Source organism: Clinocottus analis, unplaced genomic scaffold (assembly GCF_023055335.1).
Source record: "Clinocottus analis isolate CAN_PGR_092001 unplaced genomic scaffold, fCliAna1.0.p SCAF_11, whole genome shotgun sequence".
Classification (NCBI taxonomy): Eukaryota; Metazoa; Chordata; class Actinopteri; order Perciformes; family Cottidae; genus Clinocottus; species Clinocottus analis.
Window position 1 is genome coordinate 6,269,677 of NW_027175832.1, and position 24,311 is coordinate 6,293,987.

The 24,311-nt window shown below is 40.3% G+C and overlaps 1 protein-coding gene across 1 annotated transcript in view; it reads left to right on the forward strand.

Annotated features, from left to right (window-relative positions):
* Window positions 1–24,311, forward strand: part of LOC137803799 (piezo-type mechanosensitive ion channel component 2) — a 73,087-nt gene that overhangs the window by 32,049 nt on the left and 16,727 nt on the right. Inside the window, exons 10-35 of the mRNA XM_068602542.1 lie at window positions 192–227; window positions 1,470–1,587; window positions 2,362–2,537; window positions 3,209–3,445; window positions 3,919–4,039; window positions 4,591–4,784; window positions 5,546–5,691; window positions 6,608–6,781; window positions 10,004–10,302; window positions 12,506–12,666; window positions 13,287–13,463; window positions 13,592–13,714; window positions 14,350–14,550; window positions 14,644–14,848; window positions 15,424–15,525; window positions 15,618–15,783; window positions 17,786–18,029; window positions 18,241–18,355; window positions 19,016–19,163; window positions 19,726–19,815; window positions 20,627–20,751; window positions 21,032–21,100; window positions 22,293–22,399; window positions 22,883–22,981; window positions 23,534–23,654; window positions 23,771–23,848. Coding sequence (XP_068458643.1) covers window positions 192–227; window positions 1,470–1,587; window positions 2,362–2,537; window positions 3,209–3,445; window positions 3,919–4,039; window positions 4,591–4,784; window positions 5,546–5,691; window positions 6,608–6,781; window positions 10,004–10,302; window positions 12,506–12,666; window positions 13,287–13,463; window positions 13,592–13,714; window positions 14,350–14,550; window positions 14,644–14,848; window positions 15,424–15,525; window positions 15,618–15,783; window positions 17,786–18,029; window positions 18,241–18,355; window positions 19,016–19,163; window positions 19,726–19,815; window positions 20,627–20,751; window positions 21,032–21,100; window positions 22,293–22,399; window positions 22,883–22,981; window positions 23,534–23,654; window positions 23,771–23,848 — 3,832 coding nt within the window. The remainder of the gene's footprint in view (window positions 1–191; window positions 228–1,469; window positions 1,588–2,361; window positions 2,538–3,208; window positions 3,446–3,918; window positions 4,040–4,590; window positions 4,785–5,545; window positions 5,692–6,607; window positions 6,782–10,003; window positions 10,303–12,505; window positions 12,667–13,286; window positions 13,464–13,591; window positions 13,715–14,349; window positions 14,551–14,643; window positions 14,849–15,423; window positions 15,526–15,617; window positions 15,784–17,785; window positions 18,030–18,240; window positions 18,356–19,015; window positions 19,164–19,725; window positions 19,816–20,626; window positions 20,752–21,031; window positions 21,101–22,292; window positions 22,400–22,882; window positions 22,982–23,533; window positions 23,655–23,770; window positions 23,849–24,311) is intronic.

The following is a 24,311-nucleotide window of genomic DNA, read 5'->3' on the forward strand; positions in this document are numbered from 1 at the left end:
CACCGGCCACCTCCCTGAGGTTTAAAAGCTTTTAGGGTGTGCAGACACAGACGAGTGATGGGCTCGATTTACAGAGTAGTGCTGCTCGACTTTGTTCCTGCTTATCAGCGACTATAAAGAACAAGGAGGCCTTTGACTTCAGCAGCTCATCGATAACGCACCTTGCCTTGTATGCTCTTTTCTCCTCCTAGCTCCTCTCCACCCAGGATGGCTTCAGTACAACTGAGGTGGGGGCAGCTCTGGATGTGTCTTAAATCTGTGCATCTCACCCCTTAAACCCTCAGTCCTGCTGCAAGAAAATGAATCACTGCAAAGTGCTTTTCACACTGCACCCTCGTAGAACAGAGTTATCCCTCGCCTGTGTTTCAAAGTTTACGTTTAGTTCCTTTTCCAACTGTGTCTGTCGGCCGAGAAGCACTGTACGGACTGTAATACATCTCAGTTATCACCCTGTCATCAAAGGCCTTTGAGTTGGTGACACACAGATGTCATGAAGAGAAAAAGCGGTTTGTGATGTTCAGAGTTGTGCTGGCGTGACGTATTTTTGGAGACCAACCTGGAGGTTTATGTCGCGCTGGTTCCCCCGACAAAAAGCCGACGGGGCTTTTCTTTTAGACTAGAAACGAACTACACAAGGGTCACAAGACTTCATGTCACCGCCACAAAGATAAAGGTACGCTAGTTTTTTCCGAGATGACGCGTCGTATTCTCATTCATCCACTTGTTAGCAGCCGCCTTAGTAAGAAAAGGAAAATCATCCAAATTCACAAGCAGGATATTTACGGAGGTATTTTATATCTTAGAACAAAACACATCTTTAGGTTGTGCTAACCACAAACCTTATTTTTTTAAATTTCTTATCAAAAACCCATTGAAAAAAATCCATTTACTTTTTCGAGATGAGGGAACCGGAAGGGCAAAAATCTTAACTTGTTTCCAGGTTTTGGAACTCGTTCCTGATGCACTCTGTTGAAAAAAAATGTCTTACAAAGATTTTTAACGCATTAAGAAAGGAATAATATCTGGTGAATAAGGGCGTATTTGGATGAAATGGTCAACTTTCCATGTTTTAAAAATCAGTAGAAAGAACATTTTGTCTAAGCTACCCCAAAAAAGTGTTTCACTTGTATTCCCCAACCTTCCAAATGCACAGAAAGGTATTACAGAAAAAGCTTGTTTCTGCTGTTATGAAGAGCGTGCAGTGTGAAAAGTAGAAGAAATCCCTGTGCTGCCCCACAAAGACAAAATGTGGTAACTAAGCTGCTAACAAAACTAACTGAAACTAACAAAAAGCCACGTCTACAATCTGCTTTTTCCTGGACAATGAATAAAATATCCTGCTGGTGACTCGTTGGATCGCAGAAAAGCCGTTTGCCTTTGTGGGGCAGGAAGCAGTACAGTAGTGCGATCCCATAACAAACCTGTTCCTCGGTTACTGTTTCATTGTAATTTGTGATGCCGATCTACAGGCTGTGCCCACCTCCAATGGGACGTCCTTTGACTTTGTCACAACTGAGAATGGACCAGTCTGTCTGGACTTGTATTCCACCCCTCAGTATAAAATGGACCAGCCCAGTGACACGACAGGTGAGCTGTTTACCGCCTGCGTCTTCGCCCTAAATGTCCTTGAAAAGATCCAACTGCATTACATGAAGATGTAATTAACAACATGTATTTACTTTTAATCCAGTTCACCATGTGACAATAATGTATTTAGCAGTTTTTATTCTTCACAGGTGCTGAAACAATTTTCAGAAAATGTTCATAAGGTTTACACCCGTGCATCCTCGTTCATAGCTCCTCTGGCAAGTCTCCTCTCTCCTCTCTCCTTGCCCCTTGCAATGTGTTTTAGCAATTGGCACGACCTTCCATGAGATATATTCCTGGGTCACAGGAAGGTGGAGAGGGAAGACGAGGAGGCACAAAATAGAAAAATTTGAGGAATGGCTTGTCTGTAGTTGCATCCTAAACTAGCACTGCTGCCATGTGGAAATGTTGTAATGCATATCAATTATTACAGTAATACCTTAAAAGAGCTATCTAAAACAACTTCTAAAGCCAAATTGATAAAACTCACATTTTGTCAGAGCCACGAGGTTTTTTAAATAATAATAATAATAATGCATTTTATTTATAGAGTGCTTTTCGAAGTACTCAAAGTCACTTTACATAACAGTTGAAATATCCTAAAAGATAAACAATACAACAAATCGAATAAAACAAATACAAATAATGAAAAGCAGTAAGAGAGCACACAGTCATACATTAAAAGCAGATTTAAAGAGCTGAGTTTTGATCTGAATGATGCCGCGGAGTGCCGTAACTATTCGAACTGACAGCTATGTTTTTGTGTCCAACCAGAAAAGAAAGAAGAGTACGAGGTGTGTTTTTCCCCGGAGGATTTGGAGTTGGACGAAGGAGAAGAGAAGTCTGAGGAAGGAGAAGATGGGATAAAGAAGAGAGGAGTCGGTGCGATGGTCAAAATCTTCCACTTCGTCATGAAGCAGAGCTACATCTGCGCTCTCATAGCCATGATGGTGAGCAAGGCAGCCCGCTGCCGGCTGGGAGCCACAGAAACTGTCTCCTGCTTTTGTGCTGTGCATATGGATGTCAAAATATTTCCCTTTTATGCAACGTCATACTTCCATTTCCCTACAACTCAGAGACAAAAATATTGTACTTTTTACTGCACTACATTTATCCAACGGCATTAGTTTTTGGTCTTCTCCCTGATTTTGAATATTTGTGATAAACTGAAGGACGAAGTGTTTCTTTACATGTTGAGAAAACCTTCCTACTACGTAAGCTGAATAAAGGATTTTTCAAAAGCTTCCCAGAACAGCTGGAAAATGCATCGTCACAAAGCTGAAAAAGGTGTTATTTAACTCGTAAAATGTTGACTTTTTGGAGACAGCGATGCTAAATACACATGAAGTTCTCTTAGCAAGGAAAACACAACAAACACCTTAATGCAGCAGTAATATGAATCCAAGAACATCATATATAATAGTAAAAAACTGTCATTATACTGCACAATATGAACACTTCTTCCACCACGACTAAACTATATGACGTATTCAGCTATTTCACGGGTCATGTAGTGCCCTACATGTAGTAAATGATCTTTGTATTTTACCTCCACTCGCGCTTCATCAACAGCAGCGTTTCAGCACTTTGTGTGGCATGTTCTGGGCTTTGTTCTGTTCAGGCGTGGAGCATCACATACGTCACCTGGCTGACGTTCGTCTTCCTCATCTGGTCCTGCGTGCTGTGGATGGTGAAGGACAGGAGGCGTTACGCCATGCTGACCTCTCCCTTCATGGTGGCCTACGGCAACCTGCTGATAGTGCTGCAGTACATTTGGACTTTTGAGATCATGGATCATTCCAAAGTCCTTGGGTTCTTTGTCAAGAAGGACAACCCTTTTCACTCACTTTCTTCCAAGGTTTGGGCGTTAAGCACAAAGCATTTTCTCGATTTTGACAGTGTTATGTATTTCTGTCGACGATAAATCAATGCAATCTCTTAAACAGACCTTTTGGACCGAGTGACAGGATTTTGTGACGCAACAGATGTGCTGTGTATGCAGCTAATGGAATACACTGTCAAACTGTGTCTCTCTGATAGTCTAATTGATGATTTCAGAATGACTCAAAGACCTAAATGTGTCGAGAATAAAATGTTCTTCGCCAGTTGATCGCCACAAACCTGCAATGGTGTATTTAATACGACTCGTACCACAGATGTATCGCACAGTGCATGTGTTTGCTATTCTACTTCAAACCTGGGTCAAATTGTATTCTTGAGTTTGTTTTAAGTTTGGAAACTCGCCCATATTCTGCTCGAGAAAATGTAAATGATTTCTTCTTTCATCATTTTCTTTCCCGTTTGTCTACACATTGTATTTATTGTGTGTAGGTCCTGTGTCTGCTGAGCTTCTGGCTGCTGCTAAGACAAACGCTGACAGAGAGACAAGAAAAACTAAAGGATGACAGCGCTGGCCTCTCAGATGTTTATGTGGAGGATCAGATGAAAAAGGGTAAGCCCCGGGCTCTTATTTTATTTGGATTATAGTAGAAATAATATCTGAGAAGTTGCAATACAAGCTACCAGCACAGTCCATATGGGTGAAAACATAATAAGCAAAGATCGAGGTTTGCTTTTGTTTGGAAGCCTTCAGCTTTATTCATCATATTGTACTCTTTGAGTTTATTTTTGAGGAAGGAATGCTAAGGCTGTTCTGCAGGCCGTCCAGACTCATGCCCTCCCTGCTTTAGCCACTTGTTGGCATCATGTTTCATGTAAATTATCCATTTTTTGCAGTTCATGTCAAAGAAATTGCCATACATTTTGAGTTGGTATTTCAGCTTCATCATCGAACAAATATTCGGGAATATCTATTTTTTTTTTTCAATCCTTCCTCTCTTGTTTTCATTTTTTCTAAAAAAAAAACATTCTGCTTCCCACTTTACTAGTGTTTTTTTTAATATATACGCACATTATAAATGTGTGTATTTGTCGGTCAGTCAGGAAATGTAATCAGTATTTGTCAGTCAGTGCAGTTTTCTGATTCGCTGCTGTGTTTTATAGAGGAAGAGGACTCTGAGGAGGGAGGGGAGCAAGACATCATGCAGGTTTTGGGCAACATAGTCATGGCTCTGCTGGTGAAATACTGGATCTACATCTGTGGCGGCATGTTCTTCTTCGTCAGCTTCGAGGGAACAATCGTCATGTACAAGATCATCTACATGATGATGTTCCTCTCCTGTGTGGCGCTCTACCAGGTAACGAGACCTCTGTGATCGCCTGGGCCTTTCTGTACGGAGCCACATATCACCAATCTTAAATTCACCTTCAGTTGTCTTCATTGAAGAAAAACAAAGTCCACATTATTTAAATGTATTGTGCCATGAGTACATCATAAAGTTTGTGTACAACAGGCTCCTAATCCACTGTGTATTCTCAACTGTTTTATAACTTCTACTTTATTATTATTATTATTTACTCGTAATCCCCATTAGTTACTACCTGGGGTCCATTCAAAAACAATACATAACAATGTAAAAACAAATATGTAATACAATCCGAAGCAACTTTTTAGTCCATGTCCACATTACATTGCACAAGACAGTTCTCCACTTGATGATGCTGGGGAAGCGTTGTATCATCTGCATACACAACTGCTTTTGCCTGATTGAGAACAAGAGAATCAGAATCAGCTTTAATGGCTGTGTACATTTACACATTCATGGAATTTGATGCCAGATTGAGAACAACAGGAAGGTCTTTGGTAAATAAAGAAAATAGTAAGAGTCCCAATCTGCTTCCTTGTAGAACACCGCATTGTAACTCATTTCATCTTCACATTTGAAAATCAATTATTATGAGATGCATATTCCTGTGAGTAAATATTTGTTACCATAGCGAACACAAAGCTGTCACCCTGAATCCAGTTGTCCTCTGTGCTCTTTGATGAATTGAATGGATAGTAGCTGTTAAAGTAATGCTATTGAAATGTAATTATTAATTAATTCTTCTTATCAAGGTGCACTATGAGTGGTGGCGAAGGATCCTGAAGTACTTTTGGATGTCGGTGGTGATGTACACCATGCTGGTCCTCATCCTGGTCTACACCTTCCAGTTTGAGAGCAATACCTTCTGGACACACACGTTGGGCATGGAAAAGTCGAGGTGAGCTTCTCTGAATTACCTGGATTACAGGAGTACTGATTTTAAGGTAATAAAAAAGTGCAGTTCCAGATGTTGATGGAATTTCAGAGAGTTTGAAATATGGCTAGTTACAGATGCCCAGAGAGGCAAGTGAGATTAAAAGTGTTGTTTATGACAAAAAGGGCTTTTATTGCTGTTATAATACTCGTTTTGGCCGCAAGAGGCTGAAGCGCAACACTTCCCTGGGTCCTAAGGCTAAAAGTATTCATGTTTAAAGTGAGTTTTAATTTCCCCATGCAGTCTAAAAACAAGTCACATAATATTGTGTGTTAGCAAGTTATAAAACATTGCTCTCGTTTATTCTTTTGGCTAGAATGTACTTTAATCAGCGTTGATGTGCCGTTAGGGAAAACGTTAATGCTTTCAGTCCTATTAAGAAAATGGGGTAGTGGTGCACCTTAGCCTCTTGTGGCCAAAATAAGTATTACAACAACAAACCTTTTCCAAAGTGATTCTGAAAACTATTTACCTTCATCAAATTCCTGGCAAACTTAATTTTTCACCTGTTCTTTAGTCCAAAACACAGGATTTCTAATCCCCTGCCTCCCGTGGCTTTCAGAGATAGTTGCTCTGACACACAACGTTTTCAAGACTCTCCCTTGCAGTCAAATGTAAATGTTAAATGTTGACTTGAAGGAGAACTTGATAGTTTAACACTTTTATTAAAACATCTTTAGCCAATGTTTTTTTTTCTTCTTCAGAACATAAAAGGGCAAAACAAAAAAATCATACGTTATACAGTTACAATTGGTTGAAGGAAATGTGTGATAGTATCAACATTGTATTGAGCTTCTTTTGTTCACCTCGCTCACAGGTACCTCTAGAAAAAGATGTGAGCTCAAGTCTCGTGTTCTTTCTTTTTTTCCCATCTGTGCAGCTTGGAGGACTTGGGCCTGGAGAGGTTCAATGCTGCTATGCTGTTTACCAGGATTTTCATTCCCACGTCTTTCCTGTTGGTGTGTATTCTCCACCTGCACTACTTCCACGACCGCTTCCTCCAGCTCACCGATCTCCAGGCTGTCGTGGCCAAAGAGGAGAGCACTATCTACAGGTGAGACACGTTCTGTTTATTTTCTTTGGTTCAAACCATAACTGAGAAGTTTACTTTTTTGTTCTTTTTTTATCTGGTTTGTTGGAGTTCAAATAGCTGAATTACAAACATTGCGTTTTTTTTTTAACAAAAGTAACAACAAAAGGTTATTCATAAACAAACGGATCAAATTCCAGTCACTTTACTTTTTGCACAGCAAAGTTTATTTACAGTCTGTGGTGGCAAATATCTTGAGAATCATTTGAACATCCATAACTAGTAGGCCATTAGTTTGATCCCTTGTTGTCTACAATGATGTCACACCCAAATATCCTGTTTCAAAATGAAATACATCATATTGAGGAAGTAATATATAATTTCATTGGATCTTTAAAAACATACAAGTGAATATGGTCCAGACTACAGTTATCCATTGGTTATGTTTGTACTATACGGCACTTTAAAGGGACAGTGGACCCTAAAATATATTTTTTCTCTTACCTGTAGTGCTTTTTTATCAATTTAGGTTGTCATTAAAAAAACTCAACTGCAATGAATCCTGACACAGCTACTCAAGATAATCCACAGACCGTGTTGTGAGTGGTTTCATGTCAGAACTATTTTCCTTATACTGAACTACACCTGCCAGCAGCATCTCCGTGAAAAGGAGGCGTGCACCTACTCACGGCGTGAGATGTAAACATTAACAGCTGAAGTGTAACGTTAGCTAGCTAAGTGGCGCTTGGTAGCTAATTAGCTAGTCTCAAGTAGAGATGCACTGCATCCGAAAATGTAATCCACTGGAAATAGTCAGCTCTCAAAAACAAGAGAAAAAAGCAAAATGATCTTCCAACAGAACAGGAACATTTCCCTTACCAAGATTTTTTTTAAAAACAAATACAAATATATGGTCCTGAAGGAACTCACAGATATCTTAAAACTAGTGCGGCCAGACTAAAAACAAGTTTTGTCTGGATACAAAGAAAATATTTAAGATGTATTTTCACTATATATAGTAAAATATGCTTCAGTGAAATAAGGCTCTGTGAGATGCAAATACTGAATCACCCCATGATAAAGCTAAACGTCGATAAATAATACTGAAGAATGCGCCTAAAGAATACTTACTGACAATATCTGCATGTTAGCAGACCTCAGTTGAGCGTGAGGTGAAAACATTCATCCCTTTTCATCTCACACTCTTCTGGATAATCACACTTAACACACCCGGTTAAACACCCATTATAATAACCACTTTTCTCATCGCACATCTGTCATTGTGTGCTTTGTTGTGCTCTCCGTGTTACAACATTCAAATTTCCACAGTCTGTCTTGTGGTGTGTGTTTAACTTTACGACGGTGTTGTTGTGGATTTTCCATTGTTTTTGCTGCTGCCTGCTTAGCTCGTCTCTGCTTCTCTCTGTGACCTGCTGCCATCTCTCCTCTGCCACCCTTTCCACACAGCCAAGCTAAAGTCAATGGTCGTGTCTATCTGATCATGAATAGGTGGGTATTTGCTCGCTTTCTGTGGCATCCCTCACCATCCCAGTTCACGTCTGAGCCTCAACTTCCTCTTCCTGTTGTAATACAATCACCCCCCCCCCCCCCCTCCTCCCAACCGACTTGTCAGTGTTACCCTATTTTTTTGCCAATGATGATACATTGATGATCTTTAGAAATATCTTACTCCTGGAGTTTCGGATGAACGGTGTTTGATTTCATTTTTTTTTTGGTATTATTTTGCCTGTAGCCTTCTTTTTTTTGGGTTCACTATTGTCTTTCTGGATCTTTTAACACCCCTTCAAACCCAGCCCAACCATTTTCCCTAAATAAAAACAGACTGTCAAACTAGCATGTTTGAATTTTAAAGAACGTCTCTTCCCTCCCTGTATCTTGCCACAAACCCACTTCTCTGCACTGACTCCCAGAAAATTACCCTCCTCCTGAAAAAGCTCGCTTACCCCAAACCACATGAGCCTTTTGGCCAGTTTTAATGCACTTTAATCAAACTTTGTGGATATTTTCAAGTGATTTCAAGTGTCAGTGTCAGCCTGCCTTTGTCGGTGTCTCTCCTCTCTGTTCATCTTGACTTCTGTGTAACTTTATTGTTCTGAGCAGCATCAAGCAAAAAATTCCCACTCAACAGAGCAAGTAAGTGTGACCACTGGATGAGGAAAGTGCTTGCCTTGATATGCGGCCGGTTCATGCAAGCCAAACCCGACCTTTGACCTTCCCCCATTGCCTGAGAAGAATTTAAAGGATTAATGCCTCCCTTCAGACGCTACCATTATTCTGTGCAAGAAGAAAGAAATCCTCAAACATCATACAAAAAAAATCAAACGTAGGTTGTTTTTAAAGAATGCAGAAGGAATGTGCACTGCTTCTGGATCAGATTCATGCCTGATGACATGCTGCTCTGTTGTGCAGTTAGCAGACACAGCTGGTGATTCCCATCTAAACATTTGCATCAGAGCCTTTTGACGACCATCTGGAGTGATATGTTTGAATGTGTTTTGTTTATATACTTATGAGGACCGAATGCGTTCAAAAAGATGTTACACATGATGAATCATGTGGAAACAATAGTTTGATTGTTTTTGATTTCTTAAAATTGTTGTGAGCAGTAAGGTTTAAATTCTAACTACTTTCTAATAAGGTCACTTTAGTGTATTTTTGTTTTTAGCATGTTTTTAAATCAGAATGAGAAAGGAGTAGGTCACATTTTCACAGGGAAAAAGGTATTCTGTCCACTTTATTTAGAAAAAAACTAACTTATATATTTTATAAATGAAGTCAGATGTTTCAAGACAATAAGTATAAAATATTTTTCTATCCGAGGCCGACTGGATCTATGTGGATCTATCTGATCCATGTTCTGTGACCGTGCGGCAGCTATTGAGCCTTCTATCAAGTGCAGACCACGTTTTAATGATATGACACCTTGAGTCCTGAAGTTACATAATACAAGCCCATCGCCAGCACCAATCATTGCACCAGTGTTGATTTAATTGAATCTATTACTAGACGATAGTGTGATTTGATCAGAGGCTTCAGCAAAGCTACGACTGTGTGGCGAGATTTTTGTCAACTGCTACTTAATAGTTCCAAATACCGCACCTGAAGAAAGATTTCGAAAAACGTACCAAAATAGAACAACCGATCATTTAAGGTCCTCATAAGTATAAAGATACAGATGTATGTTTGAGTGCATGTGCTTGTCAAAACGTCTTCACATGTCTTCAGACTGGTGCACCCGGATGGCAGCCTGGCAGACCTCACCATGCTCAGCGCCAACTCTGGCGAGGCCACGCTGTCCAGAGAGGACCACGAGCCGCAGGAGAAGCACCACCAGCGGGAGGAAGAGGAGCAGGCAGAGTGGGAGAAGGAGAAGAAGGACCCGGCCCTGGTGGTGATGATGTATGACACTGACATGACTGGCGAGAAGCACCGGACTTTCTCTGACCCGCGGAAGTCCAGCACGGAGGAGAGCCAACCCTGCAGCGCGCAGACGGAGCCGGAGCCCAGCACCGAGCAGAGCTCAGGTACGGAGCAGCCTTTACTTAGTTCATGTGTTGAGTGATTCCTTTCTAATCGTTGCGGCGGTCGGGCCATCTATTAAAGTCTTGCAGACAAGATAGCAGTTTGATAATCATGTAAACGCAGAGCAAAAGAGTGTAATTTAAAGCTACAATATTTGCCTACATCAAAAACTTGACTTGCTTACCTCCCACCTCATCAGTTTATATCGTAGTCATGCCCAAAACCTTTCTCAGCCACTGTTTCATTAAGAGGCAGATGGTGAATGAAGCCGGCAGGGATAACAGGAACGCTGTACTCAACTCGTGCCTTGGTGGTTTTGAATGGGAAGTGCTTTTGTTTAATGTGCCTGAGAACCAACAAATATCAAAACAAATTGTTGATCACGTTTCATACTTGTATTTAAACACTCCAGCGTCTCATGTGTTTCCCTCCAAAGTGCATTGACCCTTCACACATGTTTCCCCTCACTGTGTTTACAGCTGAGGCTCATGTGTGCTGCTCTTCAGCAGCTACAGAGCACTTCTTCCCTCAGATCTCTCTCAGCCTGTAGCTCTTCAGTCTGCTCAGAAGACGTATGTTGCATACAGTCTTTTTAAGCTCAAAGCTCTCCAAGAGAAGCTCAGTCTACTGTCCAAGTATCTGCTGCCTGCATTCTGACCAGCCGGCCATCAATCTCCCTGAGAAAAGCTGTAAAAATCTGTTGTATTGAACATTTCTGGGTTCAGAAAGATTTACTTCTGGTTGTTCGTTCTGTCGCAGTGCAGCTCAAGTGGTCGCATTCGGCCATTACATCGCCCGCTGAAGCCAACTAACGCAGCACTATTAGCATATTTACACGGACAGTCACACTGGGCTTAAGTTATTATGGTGTTTATATACACAGAACATAAAATAGGTGATAAAACACAACACTGCTGGGCCTCTCAGTTTATAATGAGCTGCAAGCTATATGAGCTATATGCCCTCTCAGAGTTTTCTTATCCAAACAATGGGCCCTCTATTAAAACCTAAGTTTTTGTGAAAACATACACCCACCAAACTGTGGCTGGAGGTTTTATATCCTTTGTGAGAATATAAAACCAAATATTTAGTTGTCATTCTCAGGTAATTAAAGCAACACTTTCGAATGTGCTTGTTAATACAGATTTTAGCCCTGCTTTCATATATCTGGACATACTGCATGCTGGAAAATATTCCATTTACAATCATTTTACAGTTTCAGAACACATGTAAAACACATGTTCAGCTGTTCAGTTGACTTCATAGGATGGTTTACACATGGCAGTTCTCTTTCCCTCACCAACATGCAGATTGTCACATGCCACTCCCATTTCACTCCGAACGCACACAATACAAACCTAATTACTTCACTGATATGCATTTTTGCTGGATGGAATTCACTTATGAAAGAGATATGTAATACTCCATTTCAATATAATTATTTGTAGGGCTGCAACTAATTCATATTTCCATCGCCCAATGATGTACGGCTTCTTTCTTGATTAATTGTTTGGCTTTTAAAATGTCAGAAAATAATAATTCTCAAAGTTCAAGAGGAAATTTTCAAATACAGCAAAACCCAATAGTTAGTGTATTATAATAGAATAAAATTCATCACTCAAGAAACTAGAATTATTATTATTTTTTGCCGTTTTGGTGAAATGATTACTTTGATGGACAAATCAATACTTTCTTTATTAGATTTTTAATGTAACTAGCAAATATGAAATAATTGCACTGTGTGTATGTTTTTCCGTAGGAGTAGACAACAACACGTCAAAAACAACAATACAACTAAACAGGGTAGTTGCAGGAGAAAACAGAAATTAAAAACAAGAAAGTGATTATTTATGTAAAATGATGACTTAAGAAAAGAAAACTAGAAATGAAAATATGAGTGCTAATGTTGGCAGAGTCTGATTATCTAAAAGATGAATATTTAGTGGCCACCGTATGCGGCGCACTCCCTCAATACTGGACCAACTCTTAAAAGCCTTTGTCCTCATTAGTTAAACAGAGGATCATATTATCAGTCTGCTCCAGCTTCAGTTGGTGTTTAAGAAGAATGCTGGTAGAGGAATACTGGTGTTCAAACAGAGGACATACCGCTGTAATTAAGATATAAAACATGTTCCCATTTGCACTTCTTCAGTGCTGCTGTTTCCATTTCACTGTATGTGTTTTTTTTGTCTTTCGCTTCTTCAGATCTAAAGAATAAATGGCACCTGGTGGTCGACCGACTGACTGTGCTCTTCCTCAAGTTCCTTGAGTATTTCCACAAACTGCAGCTGTTCATCTGGTGGTTACTGGAGATCCACATCATCAAGATCGTGTCCTGCTACATTGTCCTGGTCTCTGTCAAAGAGGTATGAACGCTGGAGACGACAATGTGGAGCAATGATCAATATGACTTTGAATTAAGGACTATCGTGTCACAATCTGCAATAACTAAGTACAGTTAATTCAGATCTGTGACAAAGAGTTGTTCAATTTAAACATTATAAGTACTTGCAGTTACTTTTGGCATTGTTCACATTTTCCTGGTTGATTTTTTTTCACTGTGCCAACTTTAAATATTTTGAAATAAATCAGGATTTTCTGTGACTTGCCAGAGAATAGTCTGGTGTTATTGGGGCGAACTATAATAGCTGTTTTCTTTGAGTTTGGCACAAGGTTTAGTCTGGATAAGCTGCAGGGGCTTTTAGAATCGTATTAAAACTCACTTTTATAGACTTAGATTTATGTAATGTAATGATCTTTTATTTATGGTGTTTGACTCTTTTTATATTTGCCTCACATTATTCTTCACTTTTTAAAACCTTTTTTTTATATATAAAGTGCTCTGTTAAAGTGTTTAGAAACTTGTAACACACAAAACAAACACTAGTTGCTGTAGTGGGATGAAGAGAAAGAGAATGTCCGTTGGCAAAAAGATGTTCGTAAGCTGATTCTTCTGTCCTCATCGCCTTTATTGTGTCCTGTGCAGGTGTCTTTGTTCAACTATGTGTTCCTGGCATCATGGGCCTTTGCACTTCCCTACAGCCAGTACCGGCCCCTCGCCTCCAGTGTCTGCACTGTCTGGACGTGTGTCGTCATCGTATGTAAAATGTTGTACCAGCTGAAGTTTATAAACCCCCCCACCGACTGGACAAACTGCTCTATGGTGAATTCAACATGCTCTTTGACCGTTGTTTTAGACCATACAGACTGCTAAACTTTATCTTTACGATCCTTCGCTAGAGTACGAATCCATTTTTACTCAATTTATACATTTATATTTTCTTTCCACAGCCAGCAAACTACTCAGAAAGCCAGATTGATATGATGAAGGACTCTGTGCTGTATAAAGGACCAGTGGATCCGGCCAACTGGGTCGGCCTGGAGAAGTCTCCTGACCTTCTGGGCTATCTCAGGGTGAGGAGTGGAAACTTTCCTCAACTGAATGTTTGCAGCGTACACTTAATATCATCACAGCAAAGGAAGAACCATTCATGAAACTACGGTCCTGAAAATAATGGAAATTGTTAAAGGAATAGTTCAATCTGTTTAGCTTAGCTTAGCTCAAAGACTGGAAACGTAGAGAAACAGCTAGCCTGGCTCCGTCTTAAGCTTACAAATTTGCCTATTGACATCTCTAAAACTCTCTAACACATTATATCTGGTTTGTTTAATCCGTGCAAAAAAAACCCAACATGTTTAAGTGTAAATATGTAAATCAGCTTTGTCCCAGGGTGGTTGTGACTTCAGGAAGTCACTGCTCTTCTCAAAACAAGTATTTTCTTCATCAACAGGGACTTAAATTTTACATTACAGGAATACATCATCCCCAAAATGATCAAATGTACTCTCATCCCGTGTTTCATTGAACGATTGATGCTAATATTAACTTTAGTTACAGTATGTTCAAACTCAGCTTTTCGAGTATGAACAGACAAATTTCCTTCATAAGTTGCCAAAAATAAGTCTTTCTTTTTTTTTCTGTCAACCAATTAGTTATTTGTGTTCGATACATACATAATGCATATTAAATAAATTCCCCATCTGTGCAGAACAACCTCTTGATGCTGGCTCTGTTGGCGTTCGAAGCGACCATTTATCGCCATCAGGAATACTTCAGACTGAGAAACAAACTGTCTCCTCCCGCTGCCAGGATCATCTTCCATGGCATCACACGGCAGCATCTGGACATCGGCATCGTCAGCTTCATCAAATACTTCATCAACTACTTCTTCTACAAGTTTGGACTCGAGGTGGAGACAAGTGAAAAGAGCAACAAAATAAAAGTATGTTTTTTGTCTGAAAACATCACTTCATGTTTGTGTTCCCTGCGTGTTTCCTCTCAGACGTGCCTGCTGTTGGGGGTCAATGTCATCGGGCAGCGTATGGACTTCTTCGCCGTGCTTCACGCCTTTGCCTTGATCACAGTCATGTACAGACGCAGGAGGAAAGCCATGGCTGAGATCTGGCCCAAGTACTGCTTCTTCCTGGCCTGCATGCTGACCATCCAGTACTTTGTCTGCATTGGGATCCCTCCAGCAGCCTGTAAAGGTTTGTGTGACCGACTCGGCCTGTTTGTACTGTTTGTACGCCACAATAAAATCCTATTTTTTTTATTATTGATTCATGTAGAATGTATTTCTATAGTAAATTGTGTTGCCATATTGTATACAATATCCAAAAAATGTGACAAAAGATCGTTTCAAGTTCCCAAAGACTTCTTTGAATTTTGTGTTTTGTTTGATTTATAGTCCCAAACCCACATTATTGAAATTATAATAGTGATAAAATACAGAAAAGCATCTTAATTTTCACATTTGAGAAGCTAACAATGACAAACATCTAATATTTTAACAGATTGTCCAAAGTGTTTGACTATTATTTTGTATCACAGTACTGTGATTGATAGCTTTGATGAATCTTTGATTGCTATCTTTGATGCGTAGAAGGGAGCTTGAGCTGGATTGCAGAGGATAGATGAGTCAAACAAACACAGGACTTTCAACATATCGGTAGTTTTTTCACATTTTATTCTAGAGACTGGGTTGCTCTTATTTTTAGTCCCGTGTTCCACAATAGACCTGAAATGTATGTCCGATGATAATGGTGCACCTGTTTCATTTCAGACTATCCCTGGAGGTTTCCCAGCTCCTCTACAGACTCCAAAGTGGTCAAGTGGTTCTATATTCCAGATTTCCTGACCCAACCCAATCCATCGTTCCTCATCTGTATGTTTTCTAATTGACATATTTAGTGGTTATCACACTGATGATTGTCCTTATGGTTTCTAGTGTTGGATTTCTCTTCTCTTCTTTTCCAGATGACTTCATGTTGCTGCTGTGTGCCTCTTTCCAGAGGCAGGTCTTTGATGATGAAAACAAGGCGGCAGTCCGCATCATGGCTGGAGACAACGTGGAGATCTGCAGAGATCTGGACGCAGCCTCGTTCAGCGTCCACAACCCCGTGCCCGACTTCATTCACTGCAGGTACAGCAACTTGCGCTACAGCTGCGCTACTATTACACCGCAGCAGTGGCCCGAGGCTACATGGATACAGTGCTACATGGATACAGTTTTATTTCAACACATACATTAGATTTTAAAGTTGATTCATTTGAATTATAACGGTTATTATAATTTTTGTGCCATTGGAGCTCGACTGAAGCGGCATTAATACGGAGGACAACGAGACACAGAAATGGAAAGGAAGTGAAGTAGCCGGCTTAATTGATGCTTAATGAGGTTAGATCCCGAGAATTAAGTCAAAAGTGAAATGTTTTCAGAACAAGCAGCAGCAGTTTGGATTCAAGCGTTCAGTCGTGCCTACGGGTTAGGTTTGTTCATACCTTTCTAGGACTGAAACATTAACTTTAAAGTTTTAACAATGTTGTGTAGATATTTCTATTTTGGTCAATGGTTTACTGGATAGTACACTGGCCTGTAGTTATATTGCAGCAAAGGGAATTCATTATTTTTCACCCGTGGTAGATGTTAAAGACCTGATTTTTGGTATTTAAAATTCAAAAATTAAAGGTATCATTTTCCCCAGTTTCAGCAACAACCACATGCCGATGGGTTAGACGCTGGCTTGCTTTGTACCCCGGCCTGTTCAGTCGAGCTGCTCAGAGGCCAACTCGGTAGGAAACTGTTGTTGCACTTGGCAGCTAACTGTGTACGTGTAGAAATCTTAAGTGGAGTGGTGCTGAATAAGAACATACTCGCTCAGCAAGCCCCTCATCCTAGATAAATAAAGGTAAGACAGGTGACAGTAGCTCAGTGATAGATGTTATTGAATACCCAGTACATGTACATCATTCAGAATTTTGGCTGTCGTCAGATATTTCAATCTCGAGCTAGATACTGATTTTGCACATTAAAAAAAAGAGTGACGAGAGGGTTCTGAGAGGCCAGCGAACAGAGAGCGAGTAAGGAAGACAGCGAGAGCATCCTGACCTGTCCACAGTCATTGATTATGTGCTCTTCACATTCCACTGTTTTGATGCGCAGAGTGGACAAGTCTTTTATTAACGCACTCTGCGTCCATCAACAAGCCCGAGTAGAAAGAAAGAGAGCTGTACAGCCCGTCTGTCCACGCCACAGCAGCTCTGCACTTATTCCATCGTTTCCCTCCAGGATCGAATTACGGATACGGGGTGGTGGTGGGGGGAGGCGGAGGGGGGATCCATAATCAAGAAAAACACTCTGTCCGTCACTCCACGACTCAGACGCTTTTGCCCTGTACTCTAACTCAATAAATAGCTTTTAAGTATGGAAAAAGGTATTCTCTCCCCTGATGAAGAAGGACACTCACTCAGTATTCCGGCCCATCGACGTGTTGTCCGATCCAAACCCACTTCATCAGAGCGGCTTCCTAAACAGTGCAGCTGTTGTTGTGGTCCCGTGTTTTCCCCAGGTCCATCGAATGAAACCCCGTTGCTTCCTATGTTTTCACTCCACATCATATTGACGGTCCCTCACACGAGGACACAGGGTCCACACACATGCTTTTAGCGTGTTAGACACACACACACACACACACACAGGTGTGTGAAACGTATGCCTATCTGTGCTGAGTGACAGGTGTCGGGTTTCAGCTCTGGATCCCGTTCATTGATCAAACTCTTACCGGTGTCCGGACACTAAGTGATACACTAAGTGTGATTGATGGGCGGATTATGCACACAGCAACAGAATGAGCTGAAATGCTGTTTTGACTTTTATGATGTGGTAAGCATGCTTCCCTACTAGAAACTTAGCTCAGATGGTCCAAATCCATGCCCTTTACTTCCAGGTTCTTGTCACTCGTATCGTGAACTTTGCCCCATCTCAAATGAAGCAGAATTTTCAAGTGAAGACAGATTTGGGTTCAATCTATCGGCTTCGCCTTCCTGCTGCAGCATCCAAAAAAAAACAACAAATTCATTTGTTGAATTTGTTTTCTTTTTGGAAAAATAGCGCTGACGTATCGTTTTTCACTTCTGTCTTCTAGGTCCTACCTGGACATGCTGAAGGTCATGATGTTCAGCTACCTGTTCTGGTTTGTCCTCACAATCATCTTCATCACGGGGACTACGCGGATCAGCATCTTCTGCATGGGCTACCTGGTGGCCTGCTTCTACTTCCTGCTCTTTGGTGGCGAGCTGTTGCTCAAACCAATCAAAAAGATCCTCCACTACTGGGACTTCCTGATCGCCTACAATATCTTTGTAATCACCATGAAGAATGCTTTGTCTGTGAGTAGCGTCTGAAATTGTATATCGAGGTCCGTGAGAAAATCCTTCATAAAGTCCATATGAGTGAATATAATGTTTAGATTTGAAAAGCTATGTCTCTATGAATGAAAAACACATTTATTACAAACTTATTTGTTCTTAATATTTTAGTATATACCGACACTGCCTGTGTGAGAGATCTAATCTATGTACTAAGTATTCTTGTTCTTAGATCCTGGCTTGTGGCTACATCAACTCTCTGATTGAGAACCAATGCGGGATGGTCCAGTTGTTCAGTCTGGTCTGTACCATCAAGGAGTACGGCATTAACGAGAAAGAGAACGAGAGTGAGTGGACTCAACCTTTTACTTCTTCAGCACAAATCTTCATTTCGGCTGCAACGAGGCATGTTGGTGGGAGTTGCCGCTTCATGTATTTCAAAGAGTGTGTTTCCCAAGAAGCTGAAATAAAACCCACACTGTTGTTGTTCAGGCGTATCGCTCAGGGAAAATTTAGCTCAATTCACACTTAATCTTGTTAAGCTCACTGGATTTACAGTGAATACAAAACTATCCCACGATATTCCGTGAAACTGTAAGCTGTATGCACATTTAGAAATAACAAATAACTACTGAAGCACTGAGAGGTGAAAAATATTATAATTCATGTGACCCATTTTCTTTATGTGTCACTGGTATATTGGTTTATCGTCGATGAAGACCTTTGAGGAAGGGATTAATAAAATCCTCCGTGTTTCAACAGCAAATGTCACTTTATTTTTCCTGGTCAAACTTTTTCCCCGTCTAGTCTTCTTTAAATCTCAGAAAGATTATTTTGGCAAAACCTTTTTTTTTTCACATGTTCTACATCATTAACACCAGAGAAGAAAAAAATATCACCAAAATGTTTTTCTTCTCACCTCCATCTCAGGGCTTCCGTAGAAAAGTCTACATTAACATTCCTGATAATTAACCCTCATGAATGTCCTCGCTTTCACCAACCATTAGAGATATGTGAGCTGAACGGCAGCGAGGCCGGGATCATCTGGGACAGTATCTGCTTTGCCTTCCTGCTGCTGCAGAGACGAGTCTTCATGAGCTACTACTTCCTCCACGTGGTGGCTGATATCAGAGCGTCGCAGATCCTCGCGTGCAGGTACGCAGATGAGGCTGAGGCCGCCCGCTGCATGGAGACACGGTGGCTTTTACTGCCAAGACATGTTAAAAAGCTGCTGTGAAAGTTTGATAAAGACACAAGAGCGCTCTGATGCTACGAGGCCTAAGCTTTGCAAGAATTATTCTGTAGGAAAACGACATGTAAAGAACTAGATGGACAGTCGCTGGACACGGAAGAAAAAACTAAAACTGCTCATGTGTTTTAAGAAAGTGTATAATGTCAGTATAATTGGAAAGATATGCGTCTTGTCAGTGTTTACAATCTTGATACAAACAACAGAAACTACACTAATACAAAAATGCTTGATAGAAAATGTGCAGCTCACCACAATACAGTAATATTCAACTTCTTTCGTGAGCAACTTGCTCAATATAGTGACGTTATCATTGGATAATTATGGAATCAATGAACCCATTCAAGGGTTGTGGGACATTGTTTCAGCTTTCCAAAGAAAGGGAATATTCTTTTGGTCAGCTAACAGTAAAGAAGGCTCACGCCTTCACACGGTGACTCGTGTGTTTAACCTTTGATTGTGTTTCAGAGGGGCGGAGCTTTTCCAGGCCACGATAGTGAAGGCGGTGAGAGCGAGACTGGAGGAAGAGCGCACATCTGTGGAGCAGCTGAAGAGACAGTGAGACTCCGACTGTTTGACTCGCTCCATGTGGTGGAGTGCTGTGGTTTGGTGTTGAGAGGCGCTCGATGCAATACGAGGAGAAGTTTGAAAATGGCAATGAAGCGATATAGCAGGACTTATGGCAACTGTAATATTTGAAAACACATGATATCATGTAAATAACGCACATACTTGTATCAATTTTTGATATAAAACAATTGAGCGCCTCTTAAATCCCATTTGCCAATTAAATCCATTTAAATGTGTGTGTTAATTCTAATGAATGATGTCACCCAGTGCAATAGTGTTGCTCATTGTACAATAATGCAGCTCGATGGCACATCTAAATTAGACATATTGGGCTTCTGCCGCACAGGGAATACTTAGAATTAGAATACATTGTTGTTTTATGTCTTCTCATGGAATTTCCTGACGATATACTATAATTACTAAACCATGGTTATGTCTGTATCCTGACTTTAAGTCTCAATTTAGTCCAGGACTAAACATGACGACGAAAGCCAGTTAAAATCTACTCTGTGTTAAAAGCAACTACTGTCTTGGTCTTCACTGTTTCCAGGAAGCCATTCCTCCGTATATCATACTACATGCAGTCAATGTATTCCCACCACTTACAGTTATCTCAGGAGTTACTCATAAGCTCTGATAATATCCACTCACCCGCTCTAATGAGCACTCCACTGTTTCATAACATACACTAATTTGTATATGAAGCCTGGAGATGTTTATGGTCAGTCTGTTAAGCCGTCGGTGATGTTCCTCTGTGTCGATACTTTGTGTCTCTTCACTGCCTCTCTGATCTAATCAGGATGGAGCGCATTAAGGTGAGGCAGCAAAAGTTTAAGAGGGGCAAGGAGAGGATGCTGAGCATGGCACAGGAGTCTGGCGACGGACCGAGCCTCGTCCACCACGAGGAGGAGGATGATGATGACGGTATGACGACGGCTGGCTCTGTCTTCGCGGTCAATGTTAGAAAAGTTGGTGTTGAGGTTCAATGTTTGCTCGTAGTGCTCAAGGAAGATGGGTGAGAGTGTATCAGTACCTTAATGCCAACCTAGTTCATATTACATTTTTTATACTGATGTATTTGCATTCGTATTTAATTTTAAAAAAAGCAACTTAATAGAGTAAAAAGAAACTATGCCTTGACGTTTGCAGAATTATTTGATTTTTTTTCATGACATGTTGAATTGATGTATTTGTGAAATTTTAGGAGCACAGCGAACGAAAGCCAAGACCAAAAAAAAGCAGTGGTGGAGGCCGTGGGTTGACCATGCTTCCAGTAGGTTGACCCCCCAACCCTCTTTTTTCTCTTACTCCACTCTGATTGGCCCTTGTGTCCTTGACCAGAACGCCGAGGATTCCCATACTGCCCCAGGGCTCTGAAGGCACCAACACAGTAGTCTTGCGCCAATCAGACTTTCGTCTTTTTCTGCCTCTATTTAAGGGCCCTTGTTACTACCTGCAGCTCTCGTGTACACTGTGTGGAGAGGCTCTTCAGTTTCAAGATGATCTATTAAACCGTATCGCTGCAGAGCAGGGTTGCCTTAAATAGACACAATGAGACTTTTGCAAGAGAAAATGACTAATGTCTGGAGGCTTGTACTTGACATTGTTTAAAACATAATCCCCGGTCTCACCTAAAGAGCCCACAGTAGAGAATCGCTCTGTTATAAAACATTTTCACGCAAAGATATGAAGTCGACTCGCCTTTATTCTCAGTACTGGAATAAAGGATGAAAGGGTTTGTTCATTCTTTGCTTGTGGACATGATCACCAAACAGGAGAGAATAAAAAAAAGGGAACTATTGGACCAGGGATTGAATTAATAAGATGACGACCTTTACAGTCTCTCTTTGTGGTATATAAAAACAAATACCAGCATCTTTGTGAGTCAATATAGCGGTCGCCTGTTTGGTTTGAACTCATGTCTCATGTCGTTCTACACCCCCACATGACATTTTCAAATTATTTCTCCATTTCACCTCTTTGTCATCTGATGTTTCATCTCCATATCCCAGCATCCTCCCTCACCTCCCGCCCACTGCGGTTCTGCTCAAGGACATAAGTCAGCCTTGTCTATCCCACTTAACTGCTGTAGACAGGAGCTCCTCACTCTGTCGAGTAGCTTAAAAGCGACTGTGCTGACTGGAATAATTTTTTATTTAATCAACGACCTTCATTGTGCTTTGTGCTCATAGTTCTATCAGTAACATTGTGTGTTTTCTGCATTTTCTGTTTCATCCTTACATGTCTCTGATGTTTTTAAATGCTTATATATTTCACAACTTACTATAGTCTCAGTGAAATGTTTAAAAGTAGTGCATTTATTAGACTTATACGGTAAGTGGTTTTATTTTCCTGCATCTTCAGCAAGGGAACCCTTTCTGAACCTAATGTCAATGTTGTTGAAAGCAGATGAATGACTTCAGACTCTGACTGAATATAACTACACTCTACTCTGCTCCCTTCAGTGGTTAGAAGTGGAGACTATTACTTGTTTGAAACTGACAGTGAGGAGGAGGATGAGGAGGAAGACGAGAATAAAGACGACGAACAGCCAAAGAAGTCGGCGTTTCAGGTGACTCCCACTAGTGGCTCATCAGCTTCAGTGTGAAACAAGATTTTATTTCTGTCAGTTATTTAATCCAATTACATTATGTATTATTGATGAGGATGTTGCATTTACTATAGGTACATAAGAAGAAAAAAAGTACTCAGATCCTTTACAACAATATAAAAATACTCCATTACAAGTAGAAATCTAACATTTGTAAGTAAAAGCACTGACGTAAATGTACTTAAAGTACAAAAGTAAGAGTACTGCTTCTGCAGTTATTGTAACGTGTGAACGTGTCAGCAGAATTTTACAGTTGTAGCTGAAATGTGACAAGAAGCTCCAGCGAGACTACTTTCTGTCAAAAAGCCATCTGTTTATGTCTTTTTTTTAATGTTTCATTTTATCAGCCTGTGTTTTTACTCGTGTACAATCCTAACCTGATATTAAGTTGCTATTTCTAATAATCATTTTCTACTAATCCTCTCCCACTTTGTCTGTTTGTAGCGAGCTATTGGAAAGTTTGTCTCTGCTCTTTTGGCCTTGCCCAAGTCTATCATTAAGCTGCCTAAAACTATTCTGCAGTATGTAGTCAAGGCAGGCAAGGTACTCACCACTAGAACTAACTAGCTTGCTTTCTGTATGAACAGTAACTAATAACGCTTTTCCAGCTGATGTTTGGTGGATGAGTTTATCCATATCAAAAGCAAATGCTAATTTGGCATAAATCATCAAACATAAACTGGAATCGAAATGCTTCGGCTTTGGATCTTTTGCATGTTGTTTTGACTTGATGTGGGCTGCATGAACTGGTGCATAATGCTGGCATTATGTCGGTTGGGTTATGTGTTTCTTGACTGTTTTCATTTTGTCTACTGCTGTGAGCATTGCATATGTGAGTCAGTATCAACAACTGGTGTTTGAGCCTTTCCTCTGTGTTTGGGCATGTTTCCATGCACTATCAGAACATGTGATGTTGTATATTGTTCATGAAAATGGTCAGTTGTCATTTAAAGTGTACAGGATTTTGTAATTGAGAGAGTAAAATGTGCAAAATCTCTTTAAAATGCTTGTTGTTGCTCTTGCATAATTTACCCCAGTGACTCCTATTCTTCATATCCTTTCATCGTTACTAAAGTCCTTCTCTCTGCTCTCTAGTTTCTTTATCACGCCTGGATCACAGACCCCAAAGCGGCCCTCAGGGCACGAGGGAAAGAGAAACGCAAATTTTGGAAAAAATACACCAAAGGAGTTAGACACAGAAAAAGCAAGAAAAATGGTAAGCAAGTCTACTCAGGTGAAACAAACTTTAACTTAAGCCAAGAGAGTGAATGAATTTAACTTTCAATTTCATTCTTTCAACCATAATGAGATGTCTTTACATTACGCCAGCAGGTAATGTGACCATAGAGCTTGGTGAGCTCTCAGATGGACAAGAAAAAGATGAAGAGGACAAGAAGTCTGCTGGTCCAGGTTGGTTTCTCCTCAAGAAAATAGTTTTATGACTCTTCAACGAATGTTGAGTTAAGTTCCTGCTTCATATTGTGTTGATCACTATTGTGTGTTAGTTTTTATCCTTTTTTTCTTCGACTGTGACCAGCGGGGTTGATGAACAATAGATGATGAGTTAGGCCTTTTATACATTTATAGAATGGAAAGAATATTAATTGCCTGCAAAAGAGTAAATGGCTTTCTATTTTCCCTAATTTAGATTCCACTGATTCACCCACTTGTCTAAATTAAATTCTGGTTTTGGTTAAGGACGCTTAACTTTAGATTAACATAAACAAATTCCAACATTTTATCTTTTTTTTTTTTTTTTTTTTTACAGTTTACTAATATTTGAGGGTTATTCCTTCTGCAGACAGGAGGATGATTATTAATATGCTCTGTCCCATTTTGTAATGTCAGTTTGCACAATTTCTCCATAATAGCA